This window comes from Mobula birostris, chromosome 2 (assembly GCF_030028105.1).
Source record: "Mobula birostris isolate sMobBir1 chromosome 2, sMobBir1.hap1, whole genome shotgun sequence".
Lineage (NCBI taxonomy): Eukaryota > Metazoa > Chordata > Chondrichthyes > Myliobatiformes > Myliobatidae > Mobula > Mobula birostris.
The window spans coordinates 174,556,420-174,574,660 of record NC_092371.1 but is presented as its reverse complement, the minus strand read 5'-3'; the positions used below and the strand labels follow the sequence as shown (position 1 = coordinate 174,574,660).

The 18,241-nt window shown below is 40.8% G+C and overlaps 1 protein-coding gene across 1 annotated transcript in view; it reads left to right on the top strand.

Moving 5' to 3' along the window:
* csmd1a (CUB and Sushi multiple domains 1a) overlaps nt 1-18,241 on the top strand; it is a 2,254,753-nt gene that overhangs the window by 2,206,697 nt on the left and 29,815 nt on the right. The window contains exons 61-65 of the mRNA XM_072251121.1: nt 2,510-2,683; nt 4,401-4,474; nt 4,556-4,667; nt 9,366-9,545; nt 14,513-14,578. Coding sequence (XP_072107222.1) covers nt 2,510-2,683; nt 4,401-4,474; nt 4,556-4,667; nt 9,366-9,545; nt 14,513-14,578 — 606 coding nt within the window. The remainder of the gene's footprint in view (nt 1-2,509; nt 2,684-4,400; nt 4,475-4,555; nt 4,668-9,365; nt 9,546-14,512; nt 14,579-18,241) is intronic.

The window sequence follows — 18,241 nt, the reverse complement described above, 5'->3', positions numbered from 1 at the left end:
GTACCCCTCCTTTGTACAGCTACTAGCTTCACCTCAGCATCATTTTCATGCCTAAGTTCTGCCTATTGCTGATGAACTTTTCAGTCTGCCTGACCACAATAATAGTGTGAGATTTGCCTGAAGCTGAAGTCTCTCTGACAATTTGGTGACTAGCAGTCCAACAACAATCCTGTCTCTAATGAGCTCATCTTTCAGAATTCCATTTGCACAGTTGTCTGACAGGGCATACAACGCTGTGATGAAGTCACTTACACTTTCATCTAGCTCCTGTTTTCTGGAGTTGAACTTTGCCCTTTCATTTATCCCCACCTAGTTTGTACTCCTCCTCCTCCTCCCACTTTCTTATTCTGGCATCTCCTCCCTTCCTTTCAAGTCCTGACGAAGGATTTCAGCCAGAAACATCAACTGTTTATTTCCCTCCATAGATCAGAATCAGAATCAGGTTTATTATCATGTGTTGCGAAACTTGTTAACTTAGCAGCAGCAGTTCAATGCAATACAAAATACAGAAGGAATAAAAAACAAAACAAAATAATAATAATAATAAATAAATAACAGTATAATGATATTGAATAGATTAAAACTCATGCAAAAACCAGTAATAATATATATTAAAAAAGTGAAGTAGTGTCCAAGGTATCAATGTCCATTTAGGAATCAGATGGTAGAGGGGAAGAAGCTGGTCCTGAATTGCTGAGTGTGTGCCTTCAGGCTTCTGTACCTCCCACCTGATGGTAACATGCTGCATGATCTGCCCAGTTCCTCAAGCATTTTATTTGTGTTGCTCTGGATATCTAGCATCTGCACAGTCTCTTGTGTTTAAGTCCAGTTTATGCCATTGTATGCTAGGCTCAAGATCCCGGGAATGAAAGGGTATGAGGAATGTTTGATGGCTCTGAGACTGCACTCGCTATAGTTTATAAGAATGAGGGTTGAGGGGGGGGGGAATCTTAGTAAAACCTAGCAAATATTGAAAGGCCTAGAGAAGTTGTGGATGAGAGACTTCCTGTAGTTGGGGAGTCTTGGACAAGAGGGCACACACTCAGAATACAAAAGTACCCCATTAGAGCACAGATGAGGAAGAATTTGCTTAGTCAGAAGGTGTGGAATCTGTGGAATTCATTGCCATAGATGGCTATGGAGGCTAAGTCATTAGGTTTCTAAAACGGAGGTTGATTGGTATATAATTAGTAAGGGCATCAAAGGTTATGGGTAGAAGACAAGAGAATGGGGATGAGATGAAAAATAAATCAGTCATGATGGAATGTTGGGGAAGACTCAATGGGCCGAGTAGCCTAATCCTGCTCCTTTATTATGTTATGGCCATAAACCACCCTCAAAAATCTGTCCGCCATATGTTTTTGCACCTTCTCCTTGCTAAAACAGATTTCCTACTTCAGAATCAGGTTTATTATCACTGACATATGTTGTGAAATTTGTTGTTTTGTGACAACTGTACAGTGCAATTCTTAAAATATAATACAAATTATAACCAGGAATATATATATTGTAGAAAATAAATAAGTAGTGCAAAATGAGAGCAAATATAGTGATATAATGTTCATGGGTTCATGGCACTTCAGAATTCTGATAGTGGAGTGGAAGATGTTGTTCCTAAGACATTGATTCTGTGTCTTCATTCTCTTGTACCTCCATCCTGATGGTAGTAACGAGAAGACAGTATGCCCTGTGTGGTGGGTGTCCTTAATGATGGATGTTGCTTTTTTGAGACATCATCTTTTGAAGACGTTCTCAATGCTGTGAGGCTAGTGCCCATGATGGACCAAACATGAAAATTGTGAAGAAATGTGATCTAAGAGATTGACCGTTGAATGATTTTTCATGCCAGAATGTGTGTTTTGATTATCTCAGAAACTGCTGATTTCTGGGATTTTCATGCACGACAGTCTCTAGAATTTGTAGAGAATGGTGTGAAAAACAAAACCACCCAGTGAGCAGCAGTTCTGTGGGCAAAACTGCCCTGTTAATGAGTGAAGTCTGAGGAGAATGACCAGACTGGTCCAGGCTGACAGTAACTCAAAGATCCATCTATTACAACGGTAGTGTGCAGATGAACATCTCTGAACCTATAACATGTCAAACCTTTAAGTGGATTGGGTTACAGCAGCAGCAGAACACATACACTCAGTGACCACAGAACATGATGACCTTCATTGGTTGGTGCCGGTGATGCATTGGGCAGTTTTGAAGAGCCTTCCTGTCTGTTGCAGCACAGTTTCCGTGCCATGCAGCTTGCAATTTCCATACTATGCAGCTCGCACTGCGTATCTGTAGAATGAAATGAGTATAGATGTGCATAGTCCAGCTCTCTTCAGCTTCCTCAAAAAGTAGAGACATTGGTGAAATTTCCTGTCTGAGTAGATGTGTACATCTGTGTAGGATGTGTGAGAAGATGGCATGACCTCCACAATGGGTATCTTTGATGATGGATGCTGAGGCAGCGCCTTCTGTAGATACTACCTGATGTTGGTGTTTTCTTCTCCCACAGCCATTTTCTGTGGTGACCCAGGGACACCAGTCAATGGGAAAATTGAAGGGCGGAGTTTCACCTACAAATCTGAAGTATCTTTCCACTGCCGAACTCCATTGCTGCTGGTTGGGTCGTCCAGAAGAGTTTGCCAAGCTGACGGATTTTGGAGTGGCATTCAGCCATCCTGCATTGGTATGGTCACTTCATCTATTGTGATTGTAGATGCTACTGAGTTGTTTCAGCCTTAGCAATAAAAATATCATAATAACAAGGTTCAAAGTAAATTTATTATTGAAGTATATGTCTGACACCATAAGCAACCCTGAGATTCATTTCCTTGCAGACATTCACAGTAAATACAAAGAAATACAATAGAATCAATGAAAGACTACCCATAACAGGATAGACAAACAACCAATGTGTGAAAGACAAAATCTGTGCAAACTGAAAAAGTAAAAAAATAAACATCATAACTAAATAAGTAATAAATATCGAGAACATGATATGAAGGGTCTTTAAGAGTGAATCCATAGATTGTAGAATCAGCTCAGTTCTGGGGTGAGTTAAGTTGAATGAAGTTGTCCCCTCTGGTTAGGAGGTAATAACTGTTCCTGAACCTGGTGATGTCGGTCCAGGAAGCTATAATAATATGGAACTATGATCGTTCTGGGATGGATTTGAAATTGAGAATTCAAAAGACTTTAACATTTGCTTCGAGTTATTCATTATTTATTTATTTATTGCTACTTTAAACTTTTTTTCCTGTCAGATTCAACATATGGGTGCTTGGACAATAACTTCAATGACACAGAACAGTTAAATCCTCAATACTCAATTTATTACCTGAATCAAAGGGAAAGATTAAATTGGTTAGAACTTTATTCCCTGAAATGCAGGAGAATGAGCGGAGATTTGATAGAGGTATTCAAAATTATGAATTAATTTAAATAAGTAGTGCAAAAATAGAGAAAAAATAGTGAGGAAGTGTTCATGGACTCATTGTTCATTCAGAAATCTGGTGGCGGTTGGAAAGAAGATGTTCTGAAAATGTTAAGTGTGTGTCTTCAGGCTCCTATACCTTTGCACCTCCAAATTTTGTATTTGCTCACCATTTATGAAATAGTCTATGCCTTTATTCCTTCTACCAAATTACATAACTTTCCATTCACTGTATTTGCCCATTCTTCTAAACTGTTCAACTCCTTCTGCAGTCTCCCTGCTTACTCAACACTGCCTGCTTCTCCGGTTATCTTTGTATCATCTGTGAACTTGGCCGCAATTCTGTCATCCAAATCATTGACATATAATGTGAAAAGATGTGCTCCCAACACTGACACCTGCAGAACACCAAATAGTCTTTGGCACTCAACCAGAAAAGGCCTCCTTTATTCCCACTGTTTGTCCCTTGTCAGTCCTGTGTTCAAAGGTAGTTGTTTGTTTCAAAATATGAAAATAATTCCATGGACAAATTAAAGGGAATGTACATTTTTAAAATAGTTTGTATCTAACTTAAACTAAGACAAAGGAGATGGTTATCATCTTCAGGAGAACTCACATCACTTACAACCCCCTTTACATTCACCCACTAACCCATCCCTCCCTGCCCCCAACTACCTCTACTGTATCATTTCCTATCAGTAACTTCTGTGTGTACTGTCACATTATGGATGTAAATCAATCTATGTATATAACCCTTTTTATGTATTTATATTTTTTTCTATTTTTGTTTTGTTTATCTTATTGTTTATTTTGTGCGTTGCATTGCATCCGGATTATCCGGACAATTATTTTGTTCTTCTTTACACTTGAGTACAGGAAATGCCATTCAACAATCTTGAATCTTGAAGTTCCTTCTGTAAGGGTTAGAATGATGAATATGATTTTTGTCTGTTTTCATCTTTTTATAAAGATCCAACACACACAATATGTTCGGATCCAGGCACTCCTCACTTTGGAATACAAAACAGCTCACAAGGCTATGAGGTGAGAAGTTATACCAAAGGTGATAAAATAAAATTTGTACAATTAATTTCCCTGGGATTGACTAGACTCTATGGCCTACAGGTGGGAAGCACTGTATTTTTCAAATGTCGGAAAGGTTACCATATCCAAGGCTCCACAACACGATCCTGCCTCGCCAACTTAACCTGGAGTGGTATACATCCCGAATGCATTCGTAAGTTTTATTAAAGACGTGCTGTGATTTTTGCCTGCAATGGTTTTCTTTAACATGACTAAATGCACTCAGTGGCCACTTTATTAGGTACACCTGCTCATTAATGCATTTATTTAATCAGCAACTCAATACATAAAAGCATGGTCAAATGGTTCAGCTGTTGTTCAGACCAACCATCAGATAGGGATAGAAATGTGATTTAAGTGACCTTGACCATGGAATTATTGTTGGTGCCAGACAGGGTGGTTTGAGTATCTCAGAAACTTATGATCTCCTGGGATTTTCACACACAGCAGTTTCTAGAGTTTACAGAGAACGTTGCAAAAAAGAAACCAAAAAAATCCACTGAGCAACAGTTCTATGGGCAAAAAGCACCTTGTTAATGAGAGAGGGCTGAGGAGAATAGCCAGACTAGTTTAAGTTGACAGAAAGCTGACAGTAACTCACATAACCACATGTTACAACAGTAGTGTGCAGAAGTTTTTTTAAAAGCACAACATGTCAGATCTTGAATTGGATGGACTACACCAGCAGAAGATCATGAACCTAAGAGCATAACTGTTACACTACTGTGCTGCCCACCTCTATGAATCATTAGCTTAACTTAAAGTGTATTTTTTCCAACATGCTAGAAATAGCGCAGACACAGGTGTGCAATAAGCAATTTCTTAACTCGTCATCTCGAGCATAGATTTTACCTCATATACTTTGCAAGTGAGTTTCAGAATATAAAAAGGTTCCACTGTGTCAGTAACACCAGAAACTTTTCCCTGAACCAGCTGATTTGGATAGCAGAAAAAATAGAAAACTAGATACAAATTAATGAAATGAACCTCCATATCTCTTTCTCAGCAAAATAAAATGGAAAGCTTATCACTTGCACGTGCTTACAAACCATGTGATCTCATGTTGCTACTGTTGTAACAAAAGTCAGGAATTTATTAGAATCAGAATCAGATTTATTATTTATGTTGTTTTATGGCAGCAGTACAATGCCAAACATAAAGAAAGCCATGATAAGTTACAATAAAACAAAATGATATAATTCTATAGAGAAATGGTGATATAGTGTTCATGGACCATTCAGAAATTTGATTATAAAGGGTTAGAAGATGTTCTTGAATTGTTGAGTATGCCTCTTCATGCTCCTGTACATCCTCCCTGATAATAGTAATGAGAAGAGGGCACATTCTGGATGGTGAGGGTCCTTAATGATGGATACTATCTTCTTTTGAAGATTCCCTTGCTGGTGGAGAGGTTGTGCCTGTGACTGTACAACCTTCTGCACCCTCTTTCAATACTACACATTGGAGCTTCCATAGCAGGCAATGATGCAACCTATCAGATGCCCTTCACTGTGTATCTGGAGAAATTTGTTAGAGTCTTTGGAGACAAACCAAATCTCCTCAAATTCCTAACAAAGTAGAACTTCTTGCATGCTTTCTTTAGGATTGCATCTTGGCCCTAAGGTAGATCGTCTGAGACTTTAATGCCCAGGAACTTGAAGCTGCTCATTCTTTCCACCAGGAATGTGGACTGCTGTATATTCTCCTGACCTCCCCTTCCTGTAGTCCATAGTGAATTCAAAAACCACAAAATATATCATAAAATAACAGGTGCCAACGTTAATTGTTTGTGTCATACACTTGGTGTTTGTGAAAACATCAAAAAATTTCAACAGAAACTGAAGTAAGTTTGAGAATAAATACTTGAGAGGCTTCATATTTGAGTACTATGGTTTTACACAAAGTATTTTAAGAGCATTATAATGGCAATGTTAAATGTATTTATCTGGATGTGAAATATTTGATATCTTGAGCATTTGGGAATCAGAAGGGAAAGATAGACAGAGGGGAAGATCAATTTCTAAGGCAGACGTACTGAGCAAGTTGTTGGAGCTGTAGGCTGATGAACTTTGACCATCAAGTGTTGGTTTTTACTTTCCAAAAGGTACCAAAAGTAAAGGTAATTGAAGTTTAGAACCAGGTTGTCATGTGTATTGGAGTATTAGTATTACAACCCACGATAGTCCAGAGAATGCACCAACCTGATACTGCCAAGGTCACAAGGACACAGGATTATTGGTGTTTAATTCCTGTTGTTGTCTGTAAGGAGTTTGCACATTTTCCTCATGACCATTATGAGGTTCCTCCTTGTGCTCCAGTTTCCTCCCACATATATTGCAAAGATCTACAAGTTAGTAAGTTGTGGACATATCATATCGGTGTCTGAAATATGGCAACTCAGAAATATGCCCCGCAGCACATTCTGAAAGAAAATAAGATTAGCTGTATTTATAATATGTTCATTGCAATATCAAAACACGCAGTTAAATGTGTCATTTGCATCATATTAAATCAGTGAGGGTTGTATTGGGCAGCCTGCAGCACAGTCAAGCTCAGACTGCATTGGTCATTGACGCAAACAATGCATTTCACTGTATGTTTTGATGTTTCAATAAAACGTGCCAGAGAAGCTCATCTAGTCTAATAAAGCTACTAAACATGGGGCCTGACTTTTGAAAGTGAGGCGTATAAAAACTTCTTCCTTCCGAAAGTAGTGAATCCTTGGAGTTCTCCCATAGTGGTGAACACAAGGTCAATAGAAAAATTTAAGTTGGAGATAGATAAAAGCTTGAATGATTGAGGAATTGATAGTGACAGGCAACTGGCACAAAAAGATGAAAGATTAAAACATTTAGCTTTATTTGTCACATGTACATTGAAACATTGAGTGATATGTGCTGTTTGTGTTAATGACTAACTTAATGTACTTAATGTGATAATGTACTGGGGACAGCCAACAAGTGTTGCTATGTTTCTGGCACTAACATAGCATGCCTCAATTTACAAATTATAACCCATACATCTTTGGGATGTGAGAGGAAACCAGAGCACCCAGAGGAAACCCATGTGGTCATGGGGAGAATGTACAAATTCCTTACAGACAGCAATGAGACTTGAACCTGGGTTGCTGGCACTGTAATGATTGGTTAGTGGTCTGTCACATCTAACGCTGACAGAGTTTTGTACAGTTCCTCTGCTGTCCATTCAAAGGTGGCTGTTGAGTTCAAGATGTGAGTGACTTGGACATCCACAATAAGGACATGGAAATAGTCCCAGACTGGTAGTGGAGCCACTGCTGTAGCTCTCCTTTGTTGCCCAGAGACCAGTTCTGCTTGGGGCCTTTAGATGATGTGGACTTCATGAGGCCACTTGTGGGGGAGAATTTTTAAAGTAGAAAAAGAGTTGCACTGAGGCAGTTCCATTCCTTTGACCTCAGAAGTCTGGCTTCAGCAGTATACGATGTACAATATACAATGTCATCATAACTGAGGGCTTCCTTAGTTGTAATGGATGACCATGACTACTTATGTGCGTTGTCATGCCTTTCACTCTCCATGGAGCATTGCAGAGCCTCCTTCCTGGCCCTTAAATCTCTCTGTTGATCTCATCTGCCTAGTCCACTGGAGCTGACTTCACACGCTAGGACTGGCATGACCCTAACTCATCGAGGCCTGTTAACTACCCTTATCTGGTTTAGCCTGCCTGTTGAAACGGTGTATCGGGAAGTGGTCACTGTCGCATGAAATAGCTACTTCGAGCTGCAGGTAAAAGCGGTGTGTCCAATGGGCACTAAAAGTGAGTGAGCTGCCCCCTAATGGACATGACAAGCCCCTTCACCAGAGTTGCTACCCCTTCCTGGACGCCCCATAACATTGTATATTGCAGCAATAGCTTTACGCTAACGTGTTCCCCTCCATAAAGGGGGACACTCGTATTTGAACCAGAGACCTCTTGAACTGCAGACAAATAAGCTATACCCCACCTCCCTCCTGGCCACAGAGGAGCTGAGGGTAGCAGAGATCAGCCATAGTATCAGAACTTGAATTAGGTTTGCTATTACTGGCATATGTCATGAAATAATGTTGTTTTCAGCAGCATTACATAATAATATAAGTAGTACAAAAAGAAATAAAAATAGTGAGGTAGTGTATGTACATGGGTTCATTGTCCATTCAGAAATGAACAACAAGCATCATGGTAGCACAGCAGTTCTACATACTGCATTCATTTCCGCCATCATCTGTATGTCCTCTCTGTGGAATGCGTGAGTTTTCCCTGGGTCCTTTAGTTTCCTCCCCACAGTCCAAAGACGTGCCAGGTCAGTTAATTGGTCATTGTAAATTGTTCCATGATTAGGTTAGGGTCTAATCAGAGTTGTCATGGATTTTGGGGCGGTGTGGCTCGAATGGCTGGAAGGGCCTACACTGCACTGTTTCTCTAAATAAAAATAGATAAATAAATCTGCTGGCGACGGTGAAGAAGTTGTTCCTAAAATGTTGAGTGTGTGCCTTCAGGCTCTTGTACCTCTGCCTTGATGGTAGCAATGAGAAGAGAACATGTCCTGGGTGATGGGGGTCCTTAATGATTGGTGCCTCCTTTTTGAGGCATCAACTTTTGAAGGTGTCATTAATGCTGAGGATGCTAATACCAACGATGCAGCTGGCTGAATTTGTAACTTTCTGCAGCTTTTTCCGATCCTGTACAGTGGCCCCTCTATATCAGAAGGTCTTTGAATGGCAGGGCAGACTTGAGGGACTTGATGATCTACTCCTGCTCTAGATTTTTTTTTGTGTTCTTCTGCATTCTTCTTGCTCTATTGTATAATTTTTGGCTATTTTGATTTTTGTCAAAGCTCACAACTGCCGACAACCAGAAACCCCTGTAAATGTGGATGTGAGAGCCATTGAACTACCAACAATGGGATACACCTTGATTTACACCTGCCAGCCAGGGCTGTACCTGGCAGGTGGATCAGAGCACCGGGCATGCAAGAGCGATGGAAAATGGTCAGGGAAGCCACCGGTATGTCGAGGTGAGTTTATTCCGTAACAACTTGCTGATGGACCAGTAAATAAAGAAGTGAGTCATCTGCTCAAAACAAGACTGCCCAAGGCACAATGACCTTTGTTCTCTGATAAGAACAGTACAGCAATATACAGGCTGTTGGGCCATTGATGTTGTGCTGACCTTTTAACCTACTTTACAATCACTGTAACCCACCCTCCCTCCCACATAACCCTCCATTGTTCTTTCATCCATGTTTTTACTAATGTCATGAATGTACTGTTTTGTAGCAACTGTGTAGCGCATTACAAAAATAGTGAGGTAGTGTGCATGGGTTCATGGACCGTTCAGAAATGGTGGATGGGAAGAAGCCGTTCCTGAATCGCTGAGTAAATGGGTTTCACTCCAACACTGCTTGTTTGTTAAGTTTCTATGAGCCTCTGCAAGAGTTGTGGACAACTAGATCACAGGGTTCACCTTAACTCCCAAACAAATGCCTGTTATTACGTGGTCCATTTATTCACCATTCCTTTTGTGTTTCTGTGTCAGCACCTCCTTCAGCATGACTTCACCTCACAGCCTATTTTAAAAGTTCTATGACCTTGGCATAATGTATGAAACTAATTGTTTTTGTACTAACTTTACAGTATGTAAATGGCCTATGTAAATCAAAGTATTGAGTACATGAGAGAGGATGTTATGATGAAATTGTACAAGATATTGGTGAGGCCTAATTTGGACTATTGTGTGTAGTTCTGGTCACCTACCTACAGGAAACATTTCAATAAGACTTCAAGAGTGCGGAGAAAATTTATGAGCATTTAGCTGGGACTGGGGGACCTGAGTTATGGGAAAAGGTTGAATAGGTCAGGACTTTAGTCCCTAGAGAGTAGGAGAATGAGGGGAAATTTGACAGAGATATACAGAATTATGAGGGTATAGATATGGCAAGTAGAAGCAGGCTTTTTCCAGTGAGGTTGGGTGAGATAAGAACTAGAGGTCATGGGTTAAGGGAGAAAGGTGAAATGTTTAAGGAGAACATGAGGCAAGACTTCACTCAGAGGCTGATGAGAGTGTTTTTTGAGCTACCACTGGAAGTAATGGAAGCGAGGGATATGGAGGGCTATGGTCCAGGTGCAGGTCGATGGGACTAGGCAAACTAATAATTCAGAACAGACTAGATGGGCCGACTGGCCTGATTCTGTGCTGCAATGTTCTAGTACAGCTGTCTGAGTCATTTAACATTAGGATAAAATATTCTTGCTGCTGGTTTGTCTGCTGTGCTTTGAATTGTTTTACCATGTTAAAGATGCTATATAAATACAGGTTTATTGTTGGTAAAGTTTTGTCAAGGTGTCCCAGAAAATATCGTGACATATTCCAAGCACTACTTTGAGGTTTATCTGTAATGAGGAGTTTACTGCCTATCAGCAAGTCGCTGATAAGGAGAGTATAGTTCTATGCACCAAATCACCACACAAGCTCTTTCATGAAGTCTGCGGGGGGGGGGGGGGGGTGCAATTTAAATGGAAATCAGTCTATTAATATTTTCACTTGCCTTTCCGAGGCAATTTCATTTCCTTTACAAAGATGGCATCTGGCACAAAATGTAAACTAAACTAGTTTTGCAGCTTTCTTGGTGATGTTGAAGTCGAAGCTATGTCGAAAAACATCTTGCCCCAGACTACAGAAACTGTAACAAGGAAGCCTCATCCCCTCTAAGGAACCGGACAATAAAGTTAAAGATTAGCATAATTTCTCACATGTACATCAAAATATACAGTGAAATGCATTGTTTGTATCAATGACCAACACAGTCCAAATACGTGCTGGGGACAGCCCACAAATGTTGCCATTCTTTCAGTGCCAACATAGCATGCCCACAGCTGACTGACACTAACCCATACGTTTTTGGATTCTGGGAGGAAATCAAAGCGCTTGGAGGAAACTGAGGAGAACATACAAACTCCTTACAGACAGAAGCAAGAATTGAATCCCTATCGCTGATCACCTGCACTGTAAAGTGTTATGCAACACCACTAATTTTGTTATAGTTTGAAATGGCACATTCATTTTCCTCATGGATACTTGAATTATATAATACAGCTGTTCCATTCTTCACACTCTGTGTTTGGGTGAGCTGTAGAGATCTTAGATCATATGAGAAAGGAGCAGAATTCATCCCATCAAGTAGTTCTGCCATTCCATCATGGATGATTCATTATCTCTCTCAACCCCACTCTTCTGCCTTCTCCCCATAAATTTTGACACCTTAACTAAAGCTCCTGTCGTGGCATTGAATTCCACAGATTTACCTTCCACTGGCTAAAGACATTTTTCTTCATCTCTGTTGTAAATGGATGTCCTTCTATTCTGAGGCAGTGCCTGCTGGTCCTAGACTCCCCCACTATAGGAAACATCTTCGCCACATCTACTCTATTGAGGTCTTACAATATTTGATTTGAATGAAGATCTCCCCTTAAACTTCTAGCATTGTAACATACTGTCCGTTAAACAAGTTAAGCTGCAGTTAACAAAATCCCACCCTCTTGGTTGTATTTTCCCATGTGTAATTACGTTTTCAAACACACTTGATTGATGGGGTACTTAGAGTTTATTTTAGTTTAGTCAGTAACACTAACTATAGGTATTCAATTTAGATTGTCCCTGTTAAAGATAAGAGCACTAGACCCTAAGATACAGGAGCAGAATTAGGCCATTCACATATACTCTGCTATTTAGATTATGAAGACACGTAGTCCTCTTTTATTGTCATTTAGTAATGCATGCATTAAGAAATGATACATTATTTCCTCCGGTGTGATATCAGAAGAACACAGGACAAACCAAGACTGGAAAAAACTGACAAAACCATATAATTATACATATAGTTACAAACAGTGTAACAATACCATAACTTGATGAAGAAGTCCGTGAGCACAGTAAAGTTCAAAGTTTCTCAGATGTCTCACATCTCACGCAGACGGGAGAAAGAAGAAAAACTCTCCATGCCATGCCGACCACAATCCGACTCGGAGTCATCCAAAAACTTCAAGCTCTGATCAGCTCTCCAACACCGAGTACTGAGTGGCATCTCTGCCAAACAATTCGACCTCCTTCTCGGTCGCCAAACGCAGGCAAGGCCGGGGATTTTGAGGCCTACCCTCCAAAAGATTCCCAACCACGCAGTAACAACAGCAGCGAACGGGCGTTTCAGAAATTTCTCCAGATGTTCCTCTGTGCTTTCACGTCCATTCTCCATCAAATCAGAATTGTCCATGGCCCCTATTTAACAGATACAACATCATTTTTCACCGGAGAGCTGCGCACTGCCATTTTCTCCTCCCGCTGATCATTTCATCATAACTGATCCAAATTTTCTCTCAGCACCAGTCTCCTACCTTTTCCCTGTATCCCTTGAAGCCCTGACCAATCAAGAAACTATCAACCTCTGCTTTAAATATACATAATGAATTGGCCTCCACAGCTACCTGTGGCAAAGAATTCCACAGATTCACTACTCTCTGGCTAAAGAAATTCTTCCTACTCTTTGTTCTAAAAGCATAGCCCTCCTTTCTGAGGCTATGTTCTTTAGTCTTAGACTCGCCAACCATTGGAAACATCCTTTCCATATCCATCTTATCAAGACCTTTCACCATTTTATAAGCTTCAATTATGTCACCACTCTTTCCATGGTCCAAAGCCATCAAATACTCTTCATCCTTCTCCTGACAGTCACCCAGTTACCTGTTTCCTGCAACCTAGGGATAACTAACTCTATGTAGCACTTGTCTGTCACCTCCTTATTCTCCCATTTGAGTTGAAGGTCATCAAGCTGAAGCTTCAGCTCCTTAATACATTCTTTCAGGAGCTGCAGCTTGGTACACTTGCTGCAGATTTGTTTATGTGGGAGAATGGCAGTCTACCAGACTTCCCACATCCACACACAGTACAAAACACTGTCCCGAGAGACAGTCTCATGATACTGTGCACTAATAGATAAGGAATAAGCAATTAAGAAACCAGAGAGTAACTTATAAGGCAATCTACCTCACCCAAGCCTGATCTCACCTAAGCCTGACAAGCCAAAGCCACTCTAAAGACTGGCATGCTCCAAAAGATTGGCATTTCCACTTGCACCTGTGCAAACTCTACCTTTGAAATCTCGATCACCATGCTGATTAAAAGTTTGCTCTTTTTACACATGGCTGGTGTGGATTGTCTAACTCAGAGAAAACTCACTGAAAGCTCTGCTTTTTAAATCTTGAATGCAAACCTGACTGAAAGGCAATTCTGTTAACGCAATCCCTCTTGCTGAGCAGTTGCTCCTCAACTCAGAGATTTTGCCACAAGACTCTGCCTTTGAAATGTCAATCACTGCCCTGCTTAAAAAGTAGCTCTTTTCACACACCACTGGTGTGGATAGTACAAGATTAACAATGATTAATGAAATGCAAAAAGTAACAAATCTCAGGCTTGTCTTTGTGCTGTATGACTCCATGACTGCGAGTGGTAGGCATGGGGTGTGAAGATACATTAATAAGAGAGGAAAAAAATCAGTCTTAATATAGTGCAAAAGACTGGTCAAGTGAACTATAGTCGTTTGAATTTGAAGTTTTGTAACAAAGAGATGAGACAAGGAGATAATTAAAATTTCAAAGTAAATTTATTAACGAAGTCTGCATATGTCACCAAATACTACCCTAAAATTTGTTATCTTGCTGGCATTCATAGTGGAAGAAATACAACAGAGTCAATGAAAAACTACACGCAAATAAATACTGACAAACAACCAAAGTGCAAAAGACAATCTATGCACATCAATTTTTCTGCATCAATTAATAAAGTTGTCTGTTCCAATTGCATTAATGAAAGCAATATGCAATATGAAAACGCTTATCTCTCAGTCGGCCTCGATTTAATTGTCCCTGCTCAGCAAATAATAATTAATGCTTGTATTTGACAAGACCTAATGATCTTGCTGTTGTTTTTCAGCTGGACCCAAAATGAACGGGAAACCAAAAGAGACTGATTCAGGATCCCACAGGACGAAGGCTCCAGGTAGGTGGTTATTTCTGATTATTTAACCCATCAGTTGCTTTTGCTTCTCCAGTAACTCCAGTATTGGTCTCTCGAAATGAAAATGTTACAATTTTCAGATTAATATGTAGAGCATTAATAAGTTTAATCTTATTAATATTTAGCATTAATGTTACTAATGTATAGAATTAATAAGTACAATATAATTAACATGGAAAAACTACAGCGCAATACAGGACCTTCGGCCCACAATGCTGTGCTGAACATGTACTTACTTTAGAAATTACCTTGGGTTTCCCATAGCCCTCTATTTTTCTTAGCTCCATGTACCTATCCAGGAATCTTTTAAAAGATCCTATTGTATCCGCCTCCATGACCATCACCGGCAGCACATTCCACACACTCACCACTCTCTGCGTAAAAAAAATTACCCCTGACATCTCCTCTGTACCTACTTCCAAGCACCTTAAAACTCGTTAGCCATTCCAGCCCTGGGAAAAAGCCTCTGACTATCCACACGATCAATGCCTCGCATCATCTTATACACCTCTATCGGGTCACCTCTCATCCTACGTTGCTCCAAAGAGAAAAGACCAAGTTCACTCAACCTATTCTCATAAGGCATGCTCCCCAATCCAGGCAACATCCTTGTAAATCTCCCCTGCACCCTTTTGATAGTTTCCACATCCTTCCTGTAGTGAGGCGACCAGAACTGAGCACAGTACTCCAAGTGAGGTCTCACCAAGGTCCTATATAGCTGTAACGTTACCTCTCAGCTCTTAAACTCAATCCCACAATTGAGGAAGGCCAATGCACCGTATGCCGCCTTAACCACAGAGTCAACCTGTGCAGCTGCTTTGAGTGTCCTATGGACTTGGACCCCACGATCCCTCTGATCCTCCACACTGCCAAGAGTCTTACCATTAATACTATATTCTGCCATCATATTTGGCCTACCAAAATGAACCACCTCACACTTAATGTATATTTTTAAGATCGATAAACATAGCATTTCAGGCACTAAGTATTTGCTGTAATGGTGTTTATTTATAATAAAAGGTTAGTTTTAGTTATTTTGAGTTCCCTTTTGTAAATGGAATTCAATGAAAGCACAGTATAAGAACAGTATTGAAAAGGTGCAGGAAGAACTCAGTAAGTCAGGCAACTCTATGGAGGAGAATGGACAATTGATGTTTTGGGTTGAGATTCTTCACCCGGACAGGGTATTGCTGCACTGACAACCCATTTTTACATTGAGTGCGTGGCATCAGGCTCCAATAGCTCCTCCTTCATGGTAACAAGGGGTATGTACTGGGATAAAGGATCCTTAATGATGGATGCTGCCTTTCTGAGGCATCACCATTTGAAGATGTCCTCAATGCTAGGAAGTATGCTTATAAAATCATGAGGGGAAGAGTGAATGTGCGCAGTCTCTGCTCCAGCATTGGGGAATTATGAACTAGAGGGCATAGACTTCAGGTGAGGGGGAGAGATTTAATAGAAACTTGAGCAGCAACTTTTAATGTTAAAATACATTAGGACGGATAAGTCCCCGGGACCTGACGGAATATTCCCCAGGCTGCTCCACGAGGCAAGAGAAGAGATTGCTGAGCCTCTGGCTAGGATCTTTATGTCCTCGTTGTCCACGGGAATGGTACCGGAGGATTGGAGGGAGGCGAATGTTGTCCCCTTGTTCAAAAAAGGTAGTAGGGATAGTCCAGGTAATTATAGACCAGTGAGCCTTACGTCTGTGGTGGGAAAGCTGTTGGAAAAGATTCTTAGAGATAGGATCTATGGGCATTTAGAGAATCATGGTCTGATCAGGGACAGTCAGCATGGCTTTGTGAAGGGCAGATCGTGCCTAACAAGCCTGATAGAGTTCCTTGAGGAAGTGACCAGGCATATAGATGAGGGTAGTGCAGTGGATGTGATCTACATGGATTTTAGTAAGGCATTTGACAAGGTTCCACATGGTAGGCTAATTCAGAAAGTCAGAAGGCATGGGATCCAAGGAAGTTTGGCCAGGTGGATTCAGAATTGGCTTGCCTGCAGAAGGCAGAGGGTGGTGGTGGAGGGAGTACATTCAGATTGGAGGATTGTGACTAGTGGTGTCCCACAAGGATCAGTTCTGGGACCTCTACTTTCCGTGATTTTTATTAACGACCTGGATGTGGGGGTAGAAGGGTGGGTTGGCAAGTTTGCAGACAACACAAAGGTTGATGGTGTTGTAGATAGTGTAGAGGATTGTCAAAGATTGCAGAGAGACATTGATAGGATGCAGAAGTGGGCTGAGAAGTGGCAGACGGAGTTCAACCCGGAGAAGTGTGAGGTGGTACACTTTGGAAGGACAAACTCCAAGGCAGAGTACAAAGTAAATGGCAGGATACTTGGTAGTGTGGAGGAGCAGAGGGATCTCGGGGTACATGTCCACAGATCGCTGAAAGTTGCCTCACGGGTGGATAGGGTAGTTAAGAAAGCTTATGGGGTGTTAGCTTTCATAAGTCGAGGGATAGAGTTTAAGAGTCGCGATGTAATGATGCAGCTCTATAAAACTCTGGTTAGGCCACACTTGGAGTATTGTGTCCAGTTCTGGTCACCTCACTATAGGAAGGATGTGGAAGCATTGGAAAGGGTACAGAGGAGATTTACCAGGATGCTGCCTGGTTTAGAAAGTAGGCATTATGATCAGAGATTAAGGGAGCTAGGGCTTTACTCTTTGGAGAGGAGGAGGATGAGAGGAGACATGATAGAGGTGTACAAGATAATAAGAGAAATAGATAGAGTGGATAGCCAGCGCCTCTTCCCCAGGGCACCACTGCTCAATACAAGAGGAGACATGGCTTTAAAGTAAGGGGTGGGAATTTCAAGGGGGATATTAGAGGAAGGTTTTTTACTCAGAGAGTGGTTGGTGCGTGGAATGCACTGCCTGAGTCAGTGGTGGAGGCAGATACACTAGTGAAGTTTAAGGGACTACTAGACAGGTATATGGAGGAATTTAAGGTGGGAGGTTATATGGGAGGCAGGGTTTGATGGTTGGCACAACATTGTGGGCTGAAGAGCCTGTACTGTGCTGTACCTTTCTATTCTATTGACATGGAGTGGTCAGTATATGGAATGCAATGCCGGAGGAAGTGATGGTGAAGATGTATTAACAAAAGGTACATGGATAGGAAAGATGGGTGAGAGAGGAGATGGCCAAAGTTAATTGAAGGAGACACTAGCAGGGATTATAGAAGAACATCAATGGCTGGAATTTCTGTGAGCAATTTGGAAGGCGCAGGAGAGATACATCCCAAAGATGGAGTAGTATTCTAAAGGGGGGGGATGAGCCAATTGTGGTTGACAAAGGAAATCAAAGACAGCATAAAAGTAAAAGAAAGGGTATACAGTACAGCAAAAATTAGTGGGAAGTTAAAGACCAACTGAAGGCAACTTTAAAAGCCATAAAGAGAAAAAATGAAACATGAAGGTAAGATAGCCAATAATATAAAAGAGGATACAAAAAGGTTTTTCAGATATATAAAGAGTAAAGGAGAGATGAGAGTGGTTATTTGACTGCTGGAAAATGACACGAGAGCTAGTGATGGAGGACAAAGAAATGGCAAATTTAATATGTATTTTGCATCAGTCTTCACTGTGTAAGACACTAGCTGATTGCCAGAAATGCTAAAGTCTCAGAGGGCA